Source organism: Semicossyphus pulcher, unplaced genomic scaffold, assembly GCF_022749685.1.
Source record: "Semicossyphus pulcher isolate SPU_LCO1_2020_fin unplaced genomic scaffold, fSemPul1.0.p SCAF_16, whole genome shotgun sequence".
Lineage (NCBI taxonomy): Eukaryota > Metazoa > Chordata > Actinopteri > Labriformes > Labridae > Semicossyphus > Semicossyphus pulcher.
In genome coordinates this window covers 24,046,310-24,069,643 of record NW_027211670.1, presented here as the reverse complement: position 1 = coordinate 24,069,643, position 23,334 = coordinate 24,046,310, and the positions used below count along the sequence as shown (strand labels likewise).

The 23,334-nt window shown below is 39.3% G+C and overlaps 2 protein-coding genes across 3 annotated transcripts; one reads left to right on the top strand and one right to left on the bottom strand.

The window, feature by feature from the left end:
- Positions 1–23: 23 nt before the first annotated feature.
- Positions 24–17,059, bottom strand: ndel1a (nudE neurodevelopment protein 1-like 1a). 2 transcript variants are annotated; one of them, XM_069664686.1, is made up of 10 exons: positions 16,977–17,059; positions 14,029–14,125; positions 10,083–10,236; positions 6,273–6,421; positions 5,101–5,237; positions 4,777–4,950; positions 3,218–3,312; positions 2,963–3,108; positions 2,790–2,824; positions 109–200 (listed from the first exon to the last, which is right to left on the bottom strand). In XM_069664686.1, exons 2-10 carry the CDS (start codon positions 14,112–14,114, stop codon positions 190–192), a joined length of 987 nt encoding a protein of 328 aa, XP_069520787.1. In that variant the 5' UTR covers positions 14,115–14,125; positions 16,977–17,059; the 3' UTR covers positions 109–189. The 2 variants fall into 2 exon arrangements, with proteins under 2 accessions (XP_069520786.1, XP_069520787.1); XM_069664685.1 differs by lacking the exon at positions 2,790–2,824 and having other exon boundaries at positions 24–200.
- A 735-nt stretch (positions 17,060–17,794) lies between these two features.
- Positions 17,795–21,487, top strand: tex47 (testis expressed 47). The gene is made up of 8 exons (XM_069663856.1): positions 17,795–17,905; positions 19,025–19,097; positions 19,634–19,737; positions 19,829–19,893; positions 20,570–20,648; positions 20,898–21,029; positions 21,147–21,294; positions 21,450–21,487. Exons 1-8 carry the CDS (start codon positions 17,795–17,797, stop codon positions 21,485–21,487), a joined length of 750 nt encoding a protein of 249 aa, XP_069519957.1.
- Positions 21,488–23,334: the final 1,847 nt, after the last annotated feature.

The window sequence follows — 23,334 nt, the reverse complement described above, 5'->3', positions numbered from 1 at the left end:
CAGTATCAGACATTTGTGTTCCCTCTTTGTCCCTCTCTTTTCAGATGTGGTGTTCCGACAGCAGGACGGGTGTGTTCGGGTGGGTGTACAGGGGAGGGGGTTAATGTCACACAGCGAGGGGCACTAAGCCCGGGGAGGAGGCCGCAGGAGGGGCGGTGATGGCCGTCAGGGTGGAAGGTTTCAGTCCGTTCACGGGCCGGCTGCAAGGAAACACACAAAAAACATGTTTACATTAACCAATAATACATTTTTATATTAATTAACCCATCGACAGCCACTGACATGACAGTATAATGTGTCGGATAAAGCTAAAGAAACAAGGAGATAAGTATGGAAGCCCAGTTCTGCCAGGAAAGTTAGAGCTGGAGGTGGAAAAAAACAAACTTTAAGTGAAGATTATGATACAAATCTTTAAGTTTTAAGGAGAAATTATGAAATAATGAGGTAGAAATGTAAGTCTTCATGTATATTTATGGCACTAAAGCTGGAATTATACTTCAGAGCTGCAGGTTTCTTTTATCTTTGTAGGAATTTGGGGATTTTAACTTGAGGAATCTGCAGCGACTATGACGTGTTTGTGCTGCTAAAAATGGAGCTTGAATGTAGAAAGTGGGAAGGAATCTGTAGAGTTATCCTGCCTGACTGGTTAAACTGGTTTATTTGGTGGGTCATTGTTGGACTAAGACCAGTAAGCCCTTGAATGGTTTGAGCCGGAGCCAAGACTCTGGAAATAAACGTGCAGAGCAGAAAGAAAGACGGCTGGAAAATGTAAATGAAAGCAAATTTAAAAGCTAAGCCTGGCATAGTTTAATCATTTTCTATAACAATCTGAGTTTCTGCACCAACACAGAAGCACTTTTATCTTTTGATACCTTAATTCATGTAAAAAATCCCATAAAAATTCTTCTTTATGACAAATTAAAACGTGCAAAAATGCTACAAAGAGCTTCAGGTGACATTTGTTCAGTACTGAAAAAGTGTTAAGGTTCAAGCCCCTTTCACACAGGCACTGCAGCCCTGAAAATGTCCCGACATTGTCCAAGTGAGCTGCACATGAGAACTCAAACAAACACATTTTTCACCCCGACTTCATGCAGACTTTTTCCTGCAGCCTCCTGGTAAAATGTCTGCAAGAATTCAGGATGAGCCGATGTGTGAACGCAGCAGGTAATAGTCAGGATTCTCAGGAAATCTCCCGCTGTGAGGGACATGTGTGAAAGGGCAACTCTGGAAAACTTCAGGGGCAGACTGTCTTCTTCTGGAAATTGTCAGGAGTGCGTGTGTGAGGGCTGGAGGGAGACAAACTGACTCTCCTCTGCCTGAAGGTGAACGGTGTACATAACAACCGTCCTGCTCTGAAACCAGAAGAACAATGACCTTGCTGTGCGTTTCCTCTCATTATGCACACTCTGCCTCTTTAGTTCTCCCTCACACAGCAGAAACACGATACACACTGTGACACCGCCAGCCTCTGCCTTCACCACCAGCAGACAGGAGTGATGCAGCATAAAAACTCGACAGAACAACCACTCAGTTTGATTTATTTAAACATGTCGGGGATCTGTGGGCAAAACAAAATATAGAACAACACCAGACAATGAACTGATCTGACTCACAACTTTTTCCTGTGTTATCATGCTAACACATCAAACATCACACCTAAGCTGTGTCTCAATTCAGGGGCTGCATCCTTCGAAGGACGCGATCTACGGAGGATGAGTCATTCGTAGCCTGTGTGGACGCTAAAGCGAACAGAAATAAGACGGTCTGGTCTACGGAGGATTTCCTGTTTGCATCACCTCATCAGCTGTTCCCGCCCTTATCCTTGAGTCACCAAACGTTGCTCCTGTTGCCTAGCAACAAGTAGCTACCTAACAAAACTGTCCTCAAAATAATAGGTTAAGTTACGTGACGTTAATTTGTTTCAAGGCGTCTTTCATTATTTTTAACATTTGTAGCTTGAGCTATTCAACTGAGTTGAAACCAAAACCTTTACATGTTAAAGCGTGTTCCTCGGCCGTTTAAGAGTCTGCCATCTTGTTTGAATTGACAGTTATGAATCTCAGGATACGTTGGGCCAAACATATGCGCCCGATGGATCCTTCACGGCCTGGGAAACGGAGGACGCATTTGTCGGCCGCATCTGAGGCTGTGACGCAATCGACTTTCAAATACGTCCTCTGAAGGATGCAGCCCCTGAATTGGGACGCAGGTCTAGTACACTTCAGCATGTTAGTATTAATCTAGTTAGCAGGCTTATGTTAGCATTTGGCTCACACAGTTGCTCGCATGACTGTGGACTTTTACCCTTGATAAAATAAATCTATATATTTAGGACTCATTTTGAAGAATTTACATCTTTATTAGGAGCTAACTGTCTTTAAGCTAGAGCCACACATAGTCTGTCTCTGTCTGACCTCCTGACCCTAACGCGCTGCTCGTTGTCGTCTTTATCGGGGATTTGCTGACAGTAAAAAAATCTGACTTACTCTTAAAAATTCACTTGTTGAGTTATAATCAAATTTAAGGCCAAAATAAAACATAAAACAACTCTTTTTACTACTTGAAAAAGAAGGAAATATCTTCAGTTAGCTTAGCGTTAGAAGGCAGCAGAAAAACTCCAGCACCATTACACCTCCACCCTTGAATAGTTAGTGACGAGGTCGTCATCAAGCCCCCATTAATGTTACTTCTATGAGTTCTACATTATAAGAAGAGGTTTGTTATCATAAGCAGCAGCATGCATGCTCCCAAAGACTCTCAGTAGCAGGCGGAGGAGCTGCAATTACCCAAAATCAATGCAGGGAACGTGACCATCTCTGTCCTGCTGGGAAAAACGCACACAGGTCTCAGATACTCCTCCTCATCGTCCACCACATCAATACACATCATATAACCTAGCATCAATAAACACACAAAATCAGCCCAAAACATTCATTACTAACAGAATGAAGTCACTCACGCTTTGTCGAAGTATGACGTGTGGAGCGACTGCGAGTAGTTGGTTGTGTTTGCGTTGAGCGCGTTGCTGTTGTCGAGCGCGTACGCCTTCCTCGCTCTCTGGTCCTTGGCAAAGTTCCTGCAGGCGGCGAGCTTCGACTCCAGAGCCTGCAGGGAGACAGAAACATGAATATAACAACGCTCTCCTGTCCTGTGGAAGGACAATGACTTTCTACACGAAGCCCCTGAGGAAGTGGAAGAAGGAGGAAGGACTCACCCCTACTTTGCGGAGTAAATCGCTGACGATGTTGAGGGCCGATATTCTTGCAGAGGGAGTCAGCGGGGAGTTGCTGCCATAGCCGTTTGAAAGAGCTGAGGAGGAGAGAGAAAAGACAAAGAGGAGAAGAGGAGAATGTTTTACTTCTGTGTCTGATACCATTCCTCATTCATTACTATCCATCTAATAAACTTTTAGTCGTGAATGTCGGAAATGTTTTGGGATATGCCATGTTTTTCTGAAGTTTCGTGGTTATTCGGAATTATCGTGTTTTTGTAAATGCCATGTTTTCCTAAGTGTTGTGTTTTCGTGAGTTTCATGTTTTTGGAAAAGCTGCGTTTTCAGAAATGCAGTGTTACCAGAAATGTTGTGTTTTCAGAAATTCAGTATTCTAAAAAAATGTGTTTTCTAAATGTTGGTTATTTCGGAAACCAGGACAAGAAAGAAAAAAGTTTTCTGAAGTGTCACGTTTTGCGTTCTTTGCGATGTCCAAATGTATTTTTTTCTGCAACACTGTCGGGGCTGCACAGACTAGTCGCCTTCACTGCTGTGTGGGGACACTTTATGCTTGACGTCGACTCGTCCCTTATCACAGTTGTCATGCATAGTTTAATCTCCGGTCACGCCCAAAGAGATTGTTCACAGATAACAGCGACCAAAAGGAGAGCTGTGAGAGGGAAACGAAGTTGCAGATTGAAAAACCAAAACAAGAAGCAGGAGGGGATAAAATGTGGTGTAGGGTTGAAAGAAACTGAGCTGGCTGTAAATCTCTGTTGGTTCATTTTCACCTTGGAAGTAGACAAAAAGGAAAAATCCTTTTGTTCTAAAACATGATAAAAATGTCAAAAAAGCCTGAGAGGGGCCAGTGTGTCTGTATCTGTCTGAGCCTGTAAATGTTTTAAAAATAGTTCTTTCATCTACTCGCATCTCTGAAATGAGATCTCTTTATGCCACACCCTGCCAGTAATAAATGCACATTTTTCTCCTCTTTAAGACATTTTCCCCTCGGGGAGCTCTAGAGACGCTCTTCTTCATAAAACACAAATAACTGGAAGTTGACTGCTTAGAGAAACTGTGGAGTTCTCTGTGGTTTCATCTCTATGAGGAACACGGTAAATATAAATATTGATTATAGTTGCCTAAAAAATGAAGTCTCCAATAAAGATTGTTTCATACATTTTCGAGATCTCGAAAAAACAATTGGAAATGTCCTCGTTATCACGGGAAAACGGAGTGATTAAAATGTCTGGGTGCTTGTCCGCTAAGGGCTTCCGTAGCTAGTTTCTAATGTTTTATGTTATATTCTTTTTTAATACCACACCCTGCCTATAAATGATGCACATTTTTCTCCTCTTTAAGATAACTTATTCCCCTCTGATAGCACTGGGGGCGATTCTTTTTATCTATAAGACTCAAATAACTTAAAGTTCACGTGATAGAAATCCATAAAGCAGGTGTCTTTATTAAAACACCCTTCATCTAACTTTTCTATGTCTGTACTTGCTGGGAGAAATGTGAGAAGAACAAAATGCACTGGAGGGAAAACGGTCTGCAGCTACCTGTCGTGTTGGCAAAGGCGTTGTCCAGACCTTTGCTCAGCGGGGTCGCAGGCAGCGAGAGAGAGGCCTGCACAGCCGAGTCCATCTTCACGTTGTCCTGTGTGGGCGAACTCGGAGCCGACATCCTGGTTACATCCGACTGGCGCTCTCGGACGGCCAGCTCCTGCCGCAAATCTACACAAAAGGAACAGTCAGCTAAGGATAGAAACCAAAGGAATCCCTACGTTTAATCAAATAGTAGGGGGAAGTGCAGCAGCTGTATGTTAATGAGCTGCAGCAGGTATTGGCAGCGCTGCTCATTAATGAAATCAAGTCGATACTCACCCCTGGCTTCATCCTTTAATCTCTGCACAGACACCAGGAGAGACTCCTTCTCGTCCAGCTCGCTCTCCAGGAAGGCGTTCCTCTCGATGGCCTGGTTCAGACGCTGCTCGAAGTTCTCCAGAGACACGATGGTAGCTCTGAGAGGAGAAGAAGTTAACAAATCAACATTATATATTTTATTAATTATATTCTATTAATAACATCCGGGGCAGCTTTTTATACGTCCGTTCCACACAGCAATGATTGTTCAAGTACGAATCGGGGATCAATATCTCAGGCTTGTGCAAGAGCAGAATAGATTTTAATCTAATTAAATCCAGGGATCAATTCAATTGAACTGTTTGCTAATTGTAACGAGGACTTAAATTTTCATATAGATTAAACTTCGATCACAAAGTAGCTGGTTTGATGGAGAAAAACAGATGTGTCTGTCCTTTTGTCCTTTTAATTTTTATTTACAATGATAATATAAAGCTTCAAACATTAATGAAATATTCAATATACCTTAGTGTGCTACAAATGCTATTAAGTGTATTTTAAAAGTATAAACAGGAAACAAACCTTGTTCTTATATCATCACATTATCATTAGTCGTGCATTGATTAAAATGCAGTGATTTTGCAGTTGTAGTTGGTTGAGGTCGGGCTCATTTTTTTTCTATTTTGGACTGTAACTAATATATTTGTAGGAATAATCTGCCTATTATTTTCTCCAGTAATTGATTGATTTTCTACCAAATTCCTTCACAAATTCCCAAAGTTTTACAAACCAAAGTGACATCTTTACAAAGCTTGTAAAACCAAACCTCTAAATTACTACAAATACCTTCAAATTATTTAAAATCTTTTAAAAGGAAAAGCTGGAACCATTAAAATGTTTGTATTAAAAATGATAAACAAATATCTAAATTCTCCTGATCAATTTTCTTCCATATTTGTTATTTTTAATTAATCAGCAAACTCAGTAAAAAGCATCATATTTGATGAGCTCTCTGCATGATTTCTATGCAAAAATGTAATTATTAGGTACTGCAAATGTGTACAATTCACAGCTGATTGTATAAAAATGCAACTCAGGAGCATTAGACTGTTAAAGGAGGAACTATACAGACTAATGTAGTGCACAAGTATACAGTGATTTTTGTATTTTATTCATTAAGGACTCAAACAGACCTTTTGGCTCTCTCTAAGTCATCGTTGGACTGTTCGAGCTCTCGGACGTATTTGTGGAGCTGCTCCTTGATGCTGCGTGTCTGTCCAAGGTCGTCCTCCAGCATGGAGATCTGCTTGTAACTCTGAGAGTACTGATGCTCCAGCTTGTCCTGAGGAGGAGGACAGAGGGACGAGAGGAGGAAGACAGAGGGACGAGAGGAGGAAGACAGAGGGGGAAGACAGAGGGATGAGAGGAGGAAGACAGAGGGATGAGAGGAGGAAGAAGACAGCGCGTATTAGAGGCATGTATTAAATTTAGAACACAGTGAGCAGCAGAGCCTTATAACCACCTACACGCTATCATCCATTTTTCAGTGCCACCCTCGTTTCCTCCTCCTCACGCTGAGGCAGCGGATGCTAAGTTTGACCTATATTTTCACCAGCTCTGAGACAATCAGCTCAATAAGTACCGCCAGGCCTGTCTGTATGTCTGACCTATATCTGCAGTTACTGTGGGCTCTGAGCTAACTGCAGCCAGCCGCACCAACACCAGACTGCCCTCTGTTCGCTCATTCAGAGTCCCATTCATTCAGACTGAAACATACAGTATAACAGGTGCGGTATATTTTATGCTGTGATGTATGGTGGCCTTGAGGTGCAAAACACAAACAATGGATGAAGAGTGTTAACAAATCAGACAACAGTAGTCTTTTCTGAACCGTGTTTTCCTGACAATTGTGTTTCCTCTTTTGTATGTCCTCTTTTTGTTTTAGTTCCAGTCTGTGATGTGTGTTCACAGCGTCTGTTTTCTACAATAAAGTAAAAAGTTGTGTTTTTGTTAATGATTTGTTTTTAGATCGAGTGTGTTTTTTTGGCAATGCCTTCTCAGAATGTGGTGTTTCTCAAACTGTCGCGCTTTTAGATTTTTTTCGTAAATGTTGTGTTTTCAAATGGCCTCATTATCGGTAATGTCATGTTTATTGGATGTTTTGTGGTTTCTGAAATGTCTTGTTTTCGAATATATTGTGTTTTTAGAAGTTTTTTAGAAATGACATTTTTCCGGAAGTGTCGTATTTCCGGAAATGTCGTTACGGAAGTGTCCTATTTTGTGAAAATGTTGTTGTTCTGGAAGTATCGTGTTTTCCGAAATGTCGTGTTTTTTAGAAATGTATTTCGTGAAAATGTTGTTGTTCTGGAAGCGTCATATTTTCAGAAATGTTGTGTTTTTAGGAGTTTTGTGTTTTCCGAATGTCCTGTTTTCGGATATATATTTTGTTTTGAAGTGTTGTGTATATCGTATTTTCAAAAGTGTCATTTTTCCAAAAGTGTCTTATTTCTCATGTTTTCAGAAGTTTCATATTTTCGGAAGTGTTTCAGAAGTGCCTTGTTTTGGGAAATAGTGTTTTTCGGATGTTTCGTGTTTTTGGAAATGTCTGTTATTTAAAATTTCTACATTTCTGAAACCAGGACAAGACAGAAACAAATAATGTGTTTTCTTAAGTGTTATGTTTTATAAACAACTGTCTTCTTCACGATGTATTTCACAATGTAAATGTACAATGTTTTCTGCAACATGGTCATCTTATCTTAATTGTAATGATTTCTCACGTTTTGTAAAATGTCAGAGTATTCCTAACATGTCTTTTACATAATGGTATTTTCTGGTATGTTTAATTTCTGAAGATAAATTTGTGCTGAAAAATGTTGTCAGTTGGTGAAACCACTTTGTACTGCCACCAGTCTTCAGTTATGATGTTCAGACAGATATTCCCAAAGAGCTGCCCTAAATACTACCACTATCGAGTTTCTCTCCCACAACAAAAGGTGTGTTTTCCTCTCATGTTCGTAGTCTGAACCTGGCAGACACCTTGGCACACACATCCCATCCCTGCAGGCGGTATGACTCACTCGGCTGGACACAGAAATGTGCCACCAGCCTCTCCGTAATTATGGAGGGAAAATAAGAATGAGAGACACGAGCTGATGCATAATGTATGAGAGTCAGTCAGATCAGCTGCATCAGTATACAGCTATCTCAGGACAGAGGCTGCGTTTGTCCATCGATGCTGAATGTGAAAAAAGGTACGTCAACACCTTCCTGTAGTGAGATTACCATTTAGATAGCACATGGACTCACAGAACTGCAGGACCATACTCTTAGGTGTGATCCCAATATTCTCATGACCTCTTACGTATAAGCAGAAAGACAAAGCAGCAGGTCCACAAGACAAAATAAATAAGTAGTGAGAGCATCCAGGGGAGCAGCAGCTGTTATAACGCGACTTCACTTCTTCTCACTCCCCGGAGACGCTCTCAAGGACGAGCGGTGATATAAGAAAGCATCAAATATTCATTTCATGGGTACAAGGGGGGACAAGCTGTACTTGATGCAACAGAGGTTAAGGTATTGTTCAAGATTAGATACATATACACATAATGCTGGTCATCATAAATCCAGAGTCGCAGTCAAGGTCCTTTTAAATGACATGACAACAATGTACTTTGAGCTTTTTCTTTAACATCTAAAACAAGCCTGGACGCGTTAAAAGATTTAGTTCAGTTTGATTTGCACGGCAATACTTTGGATAAATCTGAGGGTTCACAAGATGATTAACAATGTAAAAAAAGGAAGTCTCTGGAGAGGACTCAAAATCTATTAAAATAAAGGAATATTTGTTAAATAATTTAATGGTTTGGTTAATAAAATGTCAGAAAATGGAGCTCAATGTAAGTCTTTCTCTTTTGTTCAACCAGCACTCCTTAGTTGCTGATTTTTATGTCACTTAACAAATAAATCATTCATGCAGTCATTGCAGCAAAATTCCTCAGTTTTACACGGGGTTATGTCCTGGACCACGTACTGGAAAAAACTGACATTGCGTTTACTTTTTGTTATGTGATATTTATTGTGATAAAAAAATACAGGAAATGTATCCAGATAAATGCAGTGTGTTTTTATGTAAATATCTACAATGAACAAAAAAAATCTCTTTTGTTATTTGGGACTTTTAAGTCAAAAATCCCTCTCCGACTTTTTTCACACAGTGCGAGAACAGGTGGAGCGACATGTTTCTTAACTACAAAAATAAACACAAATGATGAATAAAAATAGACTTGTGGGCTGCAGTTGCGGTACGGTATGTCATCATACCATGTATTATTATTAAAAGTGTTCAAATGTATGTTTAACGAGACAAGCGGTAGCTTTTGGAATGAAAGCTGACCGTCTCCTACTTCCTGTCGACACACACAACCTCACAGCGTGTGTGCGCTGCAGGTGTAGCCGCAAAAAGTAAACACATTTCGTGGCATGTAGATACGTCCTGACGTGTTTTAGATATTTTGCCTCACGATCGCACATTCTGCGATGAGACTATTGCTAAATGTTTTGGAGAAGTTCATGTTTTGGAGAAGTATTTAGTTCAAATATTAAAATTAAAATGAGTTGCTTCACACAGTCTCAATAATATTCTAAAACTGTCACCAAATATCTACACCTAGCAATTACTAGGTCTAACTTTTACGTGCTGTAGCTAAGAAACTAGCTGATGAAGCTAACGTAAGACTGCTAATACATGAGCGGTTGCTCCTATTTTCAAAACTGTTTTTACAGAGAAAGTTATTGGTGCTAAAACTTCCCATCCGGTAAAAACCAAAACCTGTTTTGTAAGTAAATGAAACATCTGACAGAGCTAACGTTAGCTTGTTATTAGAACGGGGAGCAGAATCAGTGGATTTTCTTTAGTTGATGTCTTGATGAGTGACATTTCCTCATTAATATCTTGTACAGAGATAATGTCCTTCTCCCTGTTGTTCTATCTCCTTCCTTACCTTGAACGTTTCCACGTCATTCTTCAGCCTGTGGTTCTCAGACTGCAGGTCCTTCATTCGATGCTCGGCCTGGCCCAGCTGCGCCTCCAGCTCGGCCTCCAGCTCCCTGCTGCCCTCCTGAAACTCCAGCAGCTCCTCCTGGGCGTCCTGGCAGCTGCAGGCGGACAGAAGGGGAGCCATTAGACAAAGAGCGGAGACAGAAAGAGGTCGAATGCGAGACTGGTGGTTTAATTCATCAACTGTGGCACTCACAAAACCGCTTACTGGCATCCGATTTTACTTGCAGGTTTCTTTATTTTAAGACATGTGGCTGCTGGAGGGTTGACCTACATACTCCCAGAACTCGAGTTCTGTGCAGTGGTTTAAAGGTTCAGTTATATTTTTAATTTGTGATGGAAATTTAGTTTATTTCAGTAAATTATTTCCATTTTCTGCTACTTTCTATTCTATCCAACATTTCAGAAGGAAATATTGAACTCTTCACATTATTATATGCATCAAGTAACTTTATATACTTTGAATATTTCAGATTAATCCAAAATAAGATCAATAAATTAATGTGTTATTTTAGATCAAGATAAGGTAAACATGGTCTATACACACACACAAACAACTTCACCGAATAACCTTTGGTGGTAATCGCACCAAAGATGATCAGATTTATCCGCTGTGGTCATTTACGGAAATCCAAGATTCAGTTTGACATGTTTGGTTTTAAGATTTAACTCAAGTTTGTTCATCAGTTGTAGTTGTACATCCTGTTTGTTTGTCTCTGCTTAGGTTTAGAATCATGCTAATGTTCATGCATGATATCATGTGTTATGGTAGAACACAGCACAGCTGATTTAATGGGATTATGTTTTTCCTGTCGTACACTTAAAAGGTCAAGTCGGAGAATATTGCAGATTTTTGCTGCTGCAAACAAATCATGAAAAGACCAAAACTAACGAATGTATCAACTAAAACATGTTTTTGTGCATCTAAAGCCTTCTTCATAATCATCCAAAGCTATTACAACACAGTGTTAGACCACACTGTTGCACTAGCCGACATGTTCCTCTATCACCATAAACACACAGACTGTAGTTTTGACTCAGTCTCAGATGCTCTGCCTCGCAGACCCACATGCAGCCAGCTGTAAACAGTCCCCTGATAAACGCACCTTTTCTCCCTGATTAAATAAAGTTTGTTAAAACTACAGTGGACAGCTGTTTTAGGAAATACAGACGAGCCTCTTTGAAATTGAAACATAACACTATATACATACAACCTGTTTTTAAATCAACATCTACATTATTTTATCAGATTTTTATACAACTAGTTTTGTTCTTTTCTTGGGATTCCTGAGAACAACATGGAACACAGCTCGCCACATCCTTTGTATGTTTAACCTTTGGACCCACATGTATGCATCAGATTTTACAGCACTTCATCCTGTGTTTGAGACTTGTTTTCTGTAGTTCCATCATCAACAACAACAACATTTCTGTGCATTCAGATCAGCTGTTCTCAGAACTCAGATGGCTGACATCACAGTCAGAGCAACAAACGCCATGACGACACAACAGCTTTACCACAGAGTGCTGGTTATATAACCGTCTGCTGATACAGCCACGGTTCAACACACACACACACACACACACACACGCACAGACCCAGCTGTCTATAAATGGCAACTGGACTAACCAGCCATCATGTGAGCGAGAGTGCTGAAGGTGGCACCGAGCCAGAAAGCCCATTTATAAGCCCTTTAGTTCAGCTGCAGGTGGAAAAACTCAGCATCACTTTGAACTGGCTCATCCAGGAAAAGGTTGGCTGTGACTAATTGGCAGACTGGAGCTTCCTCTTCACTGTTATTATAACACTTAACTCAAATACTGCTGTGTGCATCTGAATTAGTGTAAGGGAATCCTCAACAAGCAGAAGGAACATTTTAGGACAGGGAATGTATTTCTTAGCTCGATTTAGGGACAATTGTTACCAGTTTTGTGAAGCACAACATGTTTAAAATCAGTTATATTACTAAAAGGCAATTGTTGTTTATATAAATAAAACTTTTCTAAAGACTAAAGAGTCTGAAAATGGAAGGTGAAATCCTCCTATAACAAGAACATTTAGATTAAAAGCTCAGGAACAGCCACAAAAAAAGAAAATCAATCGGTGAACATGCCGGGCGTGTAGCCAGCGGTTAGCGATAAACGACTTCCTTTTCCGCGTGCTGCATTGTTCACAGAAAAAGAACCCGTTTTTCTTCTTTTCTTGTGTTTACTTTAATTAACGGGTCATTTGTCAAAATTTCAACATCATGATGCAGATTTGTAAGAAGTAAAAATTAGAGCTTTGTCAGGTCTGTCCTCAAGAGGAGAAGAAAACTACTTCAAAATGAGAAGTTTGTTGAACGGGGAGGTCGGACTCATCACTTCTGATGCATTCGAGGAAGTTGGGAAATCTGAATGCTGAGCAGTTTTTGTGACACAGAATCAAGTTGAATTTGAATTTTAGATCTAGCACAGATTGTTAGCTGTTAGCATGCAGATGTCTGTTTACAGAGATTAATAAGAAGCTAAATCGTCGTCAGATCACGCTGATGGGAGCCGGGATGTCATTACGGCGGATTACGTTCTGCCTGCTTTTGCTCTCCACACAGACTGTTTTTCCTGCATACACACCGCAGCCTGCTGATACGTGATTGGTCAATATTACTCGGCCATCAAGCGTATTACAAACGGAAACCAGAACATTTGCTGTCCTGGAAATCCACATCCCTGCCTACAGATTCTTCGAGGACAGGTACGCAGTATCCTGCTAATAAAGGAAAAATAGTTTCATGTTGTTAAACTGAAAGCTTCAGAGCAGCCTTCGTCACGCACACCAAACACAAACAGGACGGACGTTTCCTCGACCTTGAAGGAGGCTCATTGTCTACAGACTCTTACATAACGGGGTGTAGGTCTGAGCTTGTTTCCTTGAGCACAGGATGTTGAGATTTCAGAGATCACTTCTTAATCAAGCGAGGTGTTGTGAGCTAATTTTAGTAACCTTTAGATCATTAAACTGTTGAGTACTAATGACAGCGAACACCAGCAGCTGTACCTTCACGTAAACCCTTTCACAGCAGGAGGACAAAGAGACAGCAAACCTTTTATGTTTGATGTGAAACGTGAGCCATCTTCTGGGAATAAAAAGGCAGAGCTTTCACTGCTTGTCCTACTTAAAACTGCTCCAACAGTGTCACTGGATATGTCAACACTAGCTTTTAATTGAGACTGAAAGAATGAGAGTCAGAAATCCAAGAGAAGAGCAGATCAAACGTTCCTGTACGTGATGTATTCCTGCTGCGGTGAGCCGACGTTCCCACAGACACAAAGAGGCTGCTGAGTTTCTATCACATGTTGTGATTCAAATGAGGCAGTTTGACTTCAAATATTCACTATAAAGGCTGTAAGAACGCTGATATTAAAACTATGTTTCATCGTTTTACATGCAAAACACAGCAGGCTGCAGAAACAGCTTCACTATGTCAAACTGAATGCTGCTCACACGGACTTTTTCAATCATTGCTGCTGGTGATAGTTGTTGAACTATCACCTAAAGAAGGTCATTGTGTTGAAACGTTGTGATTAGTCTATTGAGTGGTATTGAGTAAGGGTGCAGGCTTGTCTTCTTTGCCTTTTGCATTAATTGACAGGACAGTAGATTGGGTTGGAAATGAGGGAGGAGAGTGGGGCGACATGCAGCAAGGGGCGGAGGGTTGGAGTTGAACCCGGGGCTGCTACATCGAGGACTGATGGCGTGCGTGCTTTGACCGCTGAGCTAAACCAGCGCCCCATTTCTGTATCTTTTTACCTGACTGTACGACAAATGTCCCATCAAGTTGAACTTGTTATTCTTTGAGTAAATGCTTCCAAAAGAGAAAGAGCATCCCAGTATGAGCTGGTTTACATACCCTTTCTTGTACTTGAGGGTAAGAGCCTTCCAGAAGTCAATTTCCTCGTCTTTGGAGGAGAATTTTGGTATCATATCTTTTTCCATGGCAAACAAATCTGGAAGAGAAAGAGAAAAAACAAGCGTTTAAAAAGGGTGTCGTTTTATCTCACAGAGTGTTAAAGTATTTTGGACAAATCAACACTCTCAAGTGAATCACAGCTGAGCCAACTCTCACTTTTACTTTCAATCTCTTCTTTAGATTTCTTAAAGCCTCCTCTATGTGCCTGAAATCTTTCTTAGTAGGAAGGCAGAGATCAATAATTTAAAAATCACAGCTGGGAATTCACCATCAAAAGATTTCCCTACAGACTCCCAGAAACCCAGAGGAGTACGTTTCACAGAGCACATCATATCCTGCTTTCCAAGATTTCAACAAAATAACAGCTCCTACAGATAAAACTGCATTTTCAGTTTCATTAGGCCTTCCATCAGTTGAAAAACTGAGAGTGGAAAAAACATGAGAAGTTATACTTGAAATTCACCAAACAGAAAATCTATAATTTATTGAAAAAAATGTAGATTTTGTTCAGAAAACCTCTTAAAGTAAGAGTTCACTTTACCAGCCGACTAATGAAAGAAAATTGCAGATCCCGCTGCCCCTTCGTGGGCAGGATCCTCATTCATCACACTGACTCATAATTAATTAGAGTGAAAGCAGGAATTAAACCCCTGAACACCAAACTTAATGTGAGCACAAGCGGAAAGGAAAGTGACTAACGGCTGCATGAGAAACTACTACATTTTAGGAAAGCTATTGTCGTTAATTACTTTACAGAAGTTAAACAGGCTACAGAAACAGAGACGCTCCACAATGCACCAAAGCTTTTTGGCCCATCAGTGTTGAACAATGTTTGCAGAGGACAAAGCTCTTTTGTCCCACATTTGAAACATGCTGCTTTCACTTGCTTTGAATGTATGGGAAACAAAAGTTAGTGAGCAGTGTGGTTGACCTGTAAACCAAACATACAGTCAAAGGGCACAAAGTCTGTTAATCAATAGAAGAGGTACACTTTGAAATCAGAGAATATAACTTTGTTTACCTGCTAGGAGCACCATTTTGGTGACCTCTATTGGCTTTGAACAACTGCCTCCAAGTTTGTTTCTTTGTAAATTAACAAGAATATTATCCAAACTTTCAGCACACTGATGAATGAAGGCTTTAAACTAAATTTCAAATAACAATAGATTAAAAGTGGAAAGCTCTTTGAGTTGTTTTCAGCCTAATTATCTCTATTTCAGGTGACTCAGCCAACAACACTAGTTTGACATTTCAGTAAATAATGCAGGGATTTAGATGAGAAAATATATACCACATTAATGTATGTATGCCTAAAATTGAAGCTATAGAGCCAGTTAGCACTCACCTGCTATCTTTGCTTAACATTCAGACTGGAAACAGTGTCGACAACTAGCCTGGCTCACCTAAATGTCCAGAAATATGCCTACCTGCATTTTTAAATCTCACAAATTAACATTTTAGATCTTGTTGTTTAACATGTTAATCACCAAAAATTTAAGAACAATTTCATAGAGCCTTGCTAGCTGTATCACCCTTGCTTAGGGGCTTTATGCTAGGCTAAGCTTATTGTCCTCTGGCTAATGCTTCGTAATGAACACACAAACATGGGAGTGGCCTTCTCAAATAACTCTCTCAAGAAGAAGAATATTTCCCAATAGCTTAATTAATAGAGCTATTACTTAAAAGTGATCAATAAGTGGATGTTTGTTGTATGATATATATATATCTGGCACAGTGAAAAATGCTAAACTAAATTTGTGCATGTACAAAAACCTGATGTCACCACTTAAAACTGTCAGAGTGTTATTAGTAAAAACAGATAGAGACGTTTCCAAGGTGTGGTCTGAAAAAAGATAACAGCCAGAGGGTGGAGAGACAGAACAAGGTCAACAGATGCTACAGTTGTGTTCAGTGTCACAGTAAATAATGGTGACCTCCAGCATCATGTTATAAAGACGTGCGTCCTTTTGACTTTCAATAAAAACGTTTTACAACCAACGGGACATTGGTAAACCTGAGTAAACCCAGAAACACTCAACACTTTATCCTCCAGTTCATCACAAACATTCATGATAAAAATAAAAAATAAAAATCACAAAATTCAGAAAAACACAGGACAAGACGCCAGAAATCTTATTTACATAACCAGAACTTGGCTTCTCCATCAGTCACTGATTTCTGCAGTATGTTGCCAAGAATATATTTCTCTCTGATCTTCTGAATAATTCAACTTCAGATTATATTCACTCACTTCAACTAAAATCCTAGAGGGACACTCGAATATTATTCCAGTAGAGGTAAATGCAACCCAAGCCATTCAAAGCATCATACAAATGGCCTGGAATAGTTTTTTAATTAACGTTTTTTTCTTTCATGTAAACTGCATTAGCTTGATACTAATTTGGATATTACAGGAATATCTTATATTATTTTAAGGGTGATTTAAGTAAAGGTGTAAAGTAAAGACAATACTAGGGTTAAACTCACAAAAACCCACTTTAAAATCTTACCATTTATACACATTAATGACATAGCCTACTTAGTGATGAGGTTAAAATGCAAAGGAGAAATGACCCTGTTGAGCACTGATCTTATGATAGTCAGAGCAAAAGAAGGATAAAATATTTAAATTATTGCACTAAACAAACAATAAATACAAGAATTGGTATTGAAACATAATTTAAAAAGGACTAAAAATTACGCCGAAATAAGCGACAGAAATAAGAATGATGATGCTGAGCTCAGCTGTCAAAACTGGGTGTGCAAACCAGCCGTGAACCAAACGAACGATCAGCGATCATACTCACCGACATGCTAGTTCAAGAATATTGGTTTTATTGTATTTTAAATAAAGACAAAATAAAGGAAATTTGTATAGAAATTAGTACCTGAACATCGCCCCGAAATGAGATGTTTATCAGTCCATTCTGCTCGCTGGTGTGAGGTGCCGAGGCCGACCGTACCCTCTCCTCTGCTGTGCTGATCTGCTGCCTCCTCTCAGCGGGGATTTAAAGCACAATACACCTAAAATATGAATATTTTCACTCCTTATACGATCAGGTAAATTGAAGACCTTAACAGTTGTACCAGTGTGTGGACAAAGTGAATACAGAAAATATTTGAATGCATGTTAACATTGAATTTTGTGGATTCTTACCGTAAACAGTCGTAAAATACGACAGTAAAAATAATATGATTTTAGGGTGGATTTCCTCTCTATTTTCACGAGCTGTCGTGTTCACGAGCGTCGTTGCTGCACACAAACTGCGCAAGATATTCAGTTAATGATAAATTAGCAACACCTGCTGGTCATCGAGGACAACAGCGCCTTTATACAAGAATATTTTTGGTTAATGTTCAGATTTATGTAAGAATGAAAACCAAGTGCAAACATTAATTTCTATTTTTTTTTTTCACAGAAATCTAATTTTTAATTAAATTCGTTTCTGTTCCCTAATCAATTTTGATAATAAATATAATAATAAATGTTGTATTAGTATTACAATTAAGGTATCATCTCAGAGTTGTTTGTATGTTCTCAAACGTGTGTTCAACAAAAAAAAGAAAAACTAAGCAAACAGTCGACTGATTCAAAAAACAACTTAAAGTTACGTGGTGGTGACGTAGAACGCGCCAGTTTGTTGTTATGGTAACCAACAAATAGCGAGGACCCCAAACATTTCTCGATAAGCTGCGAAGTTTTACCATGGCATCTTCACAAAAAATTAGAAGTTTTTCGTTCAAATCTTGTGGATTCAGGGACCCGGATGAAGAAGAAATGAATATGTTTGATGTGTTGCAAGGGAAAATGAGAGAGGTTTGTACTGGAGAGTTTTAATGGTGGAGCTAGCTAGCCTAGCTAACAACCTGAGCACTACCGGTGGAAGCTATGAAACGTTAAGTCATTTTCATTTAAGGTTACATATTGCCCCACAAACAACGGCAAAAACCTAAAATATGGCCCAAGAACAAACACGTAAGAAGGCATATTTATCACATCAGCGTCCTTAAATAGCGTAGTACACAGTAGTTTTACCTTTAAAAGAAACAACATAAAAGCAGAAAAAGTACAAAAAGTCTTTTTTTATTACACAACTGTGTAATAAAGACATATGACTCCATATCTGAATATAAAATCTCCTCTAAAAGGCCAATTTAATTAGCTTTCATTCAATATTCACCTGAGAAATAATATGGTAAATGAACATGTGAGAAATGAGTGTAGACAAGGCTTGTTTACAGTCAGAAGGATTGATGAAATTATTTGGTTTTATTAGACTATTATTAAGACTAAACAAAAGATGAATTAAGTTGTTTTAACTTGAACTTCCAGGAGCACACATTTGTCCTGTTATAATAGGAGAGGACCTGCTTCGGACTAAATCTCATTTGTCATCTGAATGCTTTGTCCTCTGTCCTGGCCTGGGATTGGCTCAGTTGTTTTTACTGGTGGATATATAATTGCATCAGAGGACATTTTATAGCATCTCCTGAACAATAGGTTTCTAGGATATACGCTTTTATAAACATTCGAGGCACACAGCTCGTTTATGCTTCACTTCACTCACTCAGTGCTTGAACTGGACATAGAGAGAGTAAGATGGAGGAAATGGGCCGATTGAAAGCAGAGGAAAAGAAAGAGGATGGGACTGGAACTAGTTTATTTCACCAGCTTATGGCACAGAGGAAGGATGTGGAGGAAGATGTGGTTTGTATCACATTTATTTAAATAAAAAGGAGAAGAATTAAGGCTATAGCTTGCTATCAAATCCTTCATCCAATCAGCACTTTTATATCATATCATTTTACATTGGGTTATAGCCTTATATGAGCATGTGATTTCTGTATGTGTTTAATATGTGACAAAGCCCTCTACAGGTGTTTCAGGACTTTTGTTTTGAGGGTTTTCTAAGACTTTCCTTCTTTGTCTCTGCAGAAAATTGTGCTACAGCGGCTGATCCTGATTGCTCGGCTCCCCCATCATCTTGCTGACAGGACAGAAGTAGGAGGTCAGCCCTCAATTACCTTACAGCTACAAGGGCTGAGAGCACAAAAGCTGAGCGCTTGATAATAAGGCATTTATATTCCACTGACAATATGATCTAATCAATGAACTAATCACCTTTTACCCATTTAATCCAGTTTTCCTTCAGGGAGAAATGAAGGGTGATGGTAATGTTGTCGATATTACAAATGCTGTTTGCTAGCCGTACAGTAGATTTCTGAGAAAATCAGTTCACTATGAACAATTTTCCAGCTCTTTAAACCAGAGAAACATGCTATAGCACCCTGAGAGCAGTGAAAGGCTGCCTTGTTTCCCTTGTTTGGGTACTTTTACAGCTTTCACACCTCAGGATGTGAATAGATGTCTGTCAGAGCTTTTTGTAGTTGGAATTCTTGGACAAAAATTAGAGTAGAAAGCCGACAATAAAAGGCTGCTTCTAACTGTTTTGACAACACAGCTGGGCTTTCATGTTGTCAGGCCTTTCAGTCTCAGATTATGGCAACCAACTGAAACAATGTTCTGTCTTTTGTCTCCATGCAGCTCATTATGAAAGACTCAACTTCCAGTTAAGCAAACAATATCTTTTGGATCCCTTGACAGGCCTGCTGTTAATTTATCCACACTGTGCGCTGCATATCATTGAGGTAAGTTTTACTGCAAATGAATGTTCACAGAATCCACCTATTATGAAGGTTTTTAGATAACAACCTTTTATTCTGTGTCGCTCTGTTCCAGTCCTCCCAGGAGGTCCTGCTTTCTGTTCTGAAAGACCTGAAAGAGATGCAACAACAGCCACAGGGGTCAGGATGATTTCTTGTTCTGCAGATGAGTTTTGTGATACAATGACTTTCACTGTACAGTTCAATAGCCCTTTACATCTGCTTTTTTTTAAAAGGTTGGGAAAATAATCTTACCTATCACTATGTTTTATATCTAACAGTATTCACGTTGTTCTGTATTATCTTGTTTGTTAAATATTCACACCCAAGACCCCATGTTTTTAAGGCTGCAACAATCCAATGAAAGGAAAGCGCTGCACAATAAATCAAATTATTGTCAATATGGCAAAGTGCAAAAGCATTATAAAGTACTGTAATGCTGCACAGATTTCCTGGCCAACAAATCTTGTTCTCCGGATGTAAGAAAAAATGTTTGTTTGATTCAGAGCCCAACAAAAAAACACAACATAGTGATTGCAACAGGTTATTCAGTGATTCTAAAAACTGTGAAGCAAAATAGCCCTTCTAACTAATTGTGAATCATATCCAAATATTTCATATATTAATATATACATTAATCAATCTGTCAAAATAATAGCCATAACCTTTCAGCTTAAAAGCCCTGTCAGGTGGCTGGCAGTTTCAAAGACATGTATCTGAGGTATATATCAACCTGTTATTTGTATTATACTTTATTTCAAGTGACTGGTAAATAGTTTATGGACACATTCACTTTATTTTTACGTTTATGTTTTAGTACCTTGCTGGAAGCTCCCAAGGTTGTGTTCCTGGAACAGAACCCTGACAGCAGGATGTTCCAGCAGTGGAGCTACAAGGTTTGTTTGTAGTTTTGTTTGGTCATTTATACGAGACAAAGACAAATCAAAGTGTCTTGTTGAGATCCGCTGAATGTGGAGGACATAGTATTTGATTTTTAAATTCTTAGCCGTTACATCAACATTAAGTTTCTTTACACATTTATCAATTTTTTTCCTGTAATTTGTCACTTTTCTTTATGTTTTCTTTGTGATTTATGATCTGTATACGTTGAGTATTGTGTGTCTGAGTGTTTCATGTTGTTAAAGGAGCTCAGAGCAGATCAGGTGGTCGGGGACACTAAGAGACATGAGGAAGAGGAAGAGAGCACAGAGACTCTGCTTTGCACTGTTCTGTCAGTGACACAGAAACTTGGTGATCAGATGGAAATATCTAAGTCGGTGAGTCTGCTTTTTGTGTTTTTTTAAACATATATTGGATTTTTTAACTTTAAAACAATGCTGTAAGTGTTAGGTTAATAAAAGTGTTTTTCTCTGACTGTTTGATTTGACTTTCAGGCTGTACCCGGGTCAGTGCTGGACGAGACTAAGGAGCTGATTGTCTCTCAGAAGGTTCTTGAAAAACTTTTGACTCGAGATGAGCTCCTGACTCCGCAGCAGTACCTACAGATGTACGACTCACCTTTAAACATCAGCATGGACTTTGGTAAGAGACAACCTCCAGTCACTTTTTACTAAACATGAATCTTGGGAATAGATTATTGACTTAGATAATTGTGTTAATTTCTGTCATTGAATAGAAAGTTACAAAGGCCAGAAAGCTGCACAAAGTCTGTTGTCTTGTTGCATTCTAATTAACAGGACAAGTTATTCGAAGCAGCCGCCTCACCACAGTTTAAGTCAATGGACAAAAGGTCAAAGGTAAGAGTGCATCATGCATGTTGCATTTGCATCCCATATTTGCAGTTAGAGATCAAACCGTCATAAATGATAGGGTCAGTTTGCACAAATTACAAATAGTGGAAGTGGTATTTAGTAATGTAAAAAGACTTGGTGTCATATCCTCTGGAATACCTGCAGAACTTGCTGTTGACAGTTTTCATGGGGTTAATGTTTTAGTACAGCAGCTCCAATGAGCTCTGTGGATTATTCAGAGTCACACGGACATTGTTGCCAGAAAGAAATGCTGCTGTGAGTTTTTAACCACAACACATTATATGGAGGAAGAATAGTGTGCAGACATTTGTCACCCACATAATGTGATATCTGCATGACTCTGTAGATACTGTGCCTCTAGAGGTTTTGCATAAACATAAGAATTGATTGCTTGTTTTTTTTGCATGTAGCACTGCATGTAGTGACCATGACAGCTGTTTGTTAAAGGCTGATGTTAAACAATTCAGTCATTTTCAGCCAGTATGGATGCTTTGTCATCATAGAGGTCTGCATGCTCGGGGACTTCAGTGCTTTAACTGTCAACCACTTTAAAATTTACCTTGCGATTCAAAAAAGTAATCCAAATGTTTTATGCCTCTGCAGAACGTGTTTGGCCTTCACTAAAGCACCTTGGATGTGACTAAAGGCTCCCTGGCAGAGAGAAATCACTGTGACAGTTTGATACCAACATTTCATATAGTGCAGCACCTTTCTTGGTTTGTTTCCCGTCTCTCTCTTCCAAATGATTTTTTATTTAAAACTTCTCTAAATTAAGGTAACAATCTCGAAGATTTTCATTTAAATAAATGTCTGTTAAGTCACTATCTATCGCTGAATGAGCATTGCAGTATATAGTATTATTAGAGACTTGGTGGCTGTGGGAAAAGTCACCGGTAGCGCCTAGTTAGTGACGCTAAAGGGCTGCTTTTCCGGTCTCTGCAAGTGTTGCGAGTAAACAGTAATCTACTATGGCTGAACAAACAAAGAAAAGATGGATGACTACAGATACAACTTCAACAAGAAGTGAAAATCCAAAGAAGAAGAAACAAACTCGACGCTCAGATGAAGGCAAACAGTCTGAAAAGGAAAGCGACCGTCAGCCAGGAAAATCAAGAGTTACAACCGGAGCCAACCGTGGACGTCTGGTTAAATTGGGACGTACGCAATTCCCTTTCATTGCCATAAGGGGCCGCCAAAGAGAACGAAACTGAGAACTTCGAGATTATAACTTTAAATAACACTAAAGATAATTTACGACAAAAAGCACAGGAAATCCAAGTAATATAAAAAACATTTTTAATAGTTTCAACATTCGGATGAGGTTAATTTTATTTTTCTCTCACTGTACACTGTGTTCCTTGTGGTGACCGGGAGATATCATGTCCAAGAAAAGGCATTTCCTGTTCACTCCAAACTTGAAAGAGTCCACAGCGTCACTACAGATTGACACAAAGAAAGATTCCTTTATGTGTTCCCTTTTTATTTTGGCCCCCTTTTTTTGGAACTCAAACTCAAGCAAACAAAGAAAAAGATGATTGGAGGTGTACTTGCAATGGCTGCATGCACCACAGTGTAATCTACAAACTGTATGGGTAAAAAAAAAGCATGTTTTTCTTGCTTACTGAATGATTCAGTGTAAAGTCAAAGGAAGAGATTTGAGCAGTATTCTGGGCACAAACAGTCTTTGTTAGCCGGAGACGTTAGATTTCCTGACAGTGGCCTCTGTTCTGATGTGCTTCTCTTATTTGCTTTGGATAAAAAGGTTGAATGTACTGTACTAACATGACAACAAAGATACACGGTGAACACA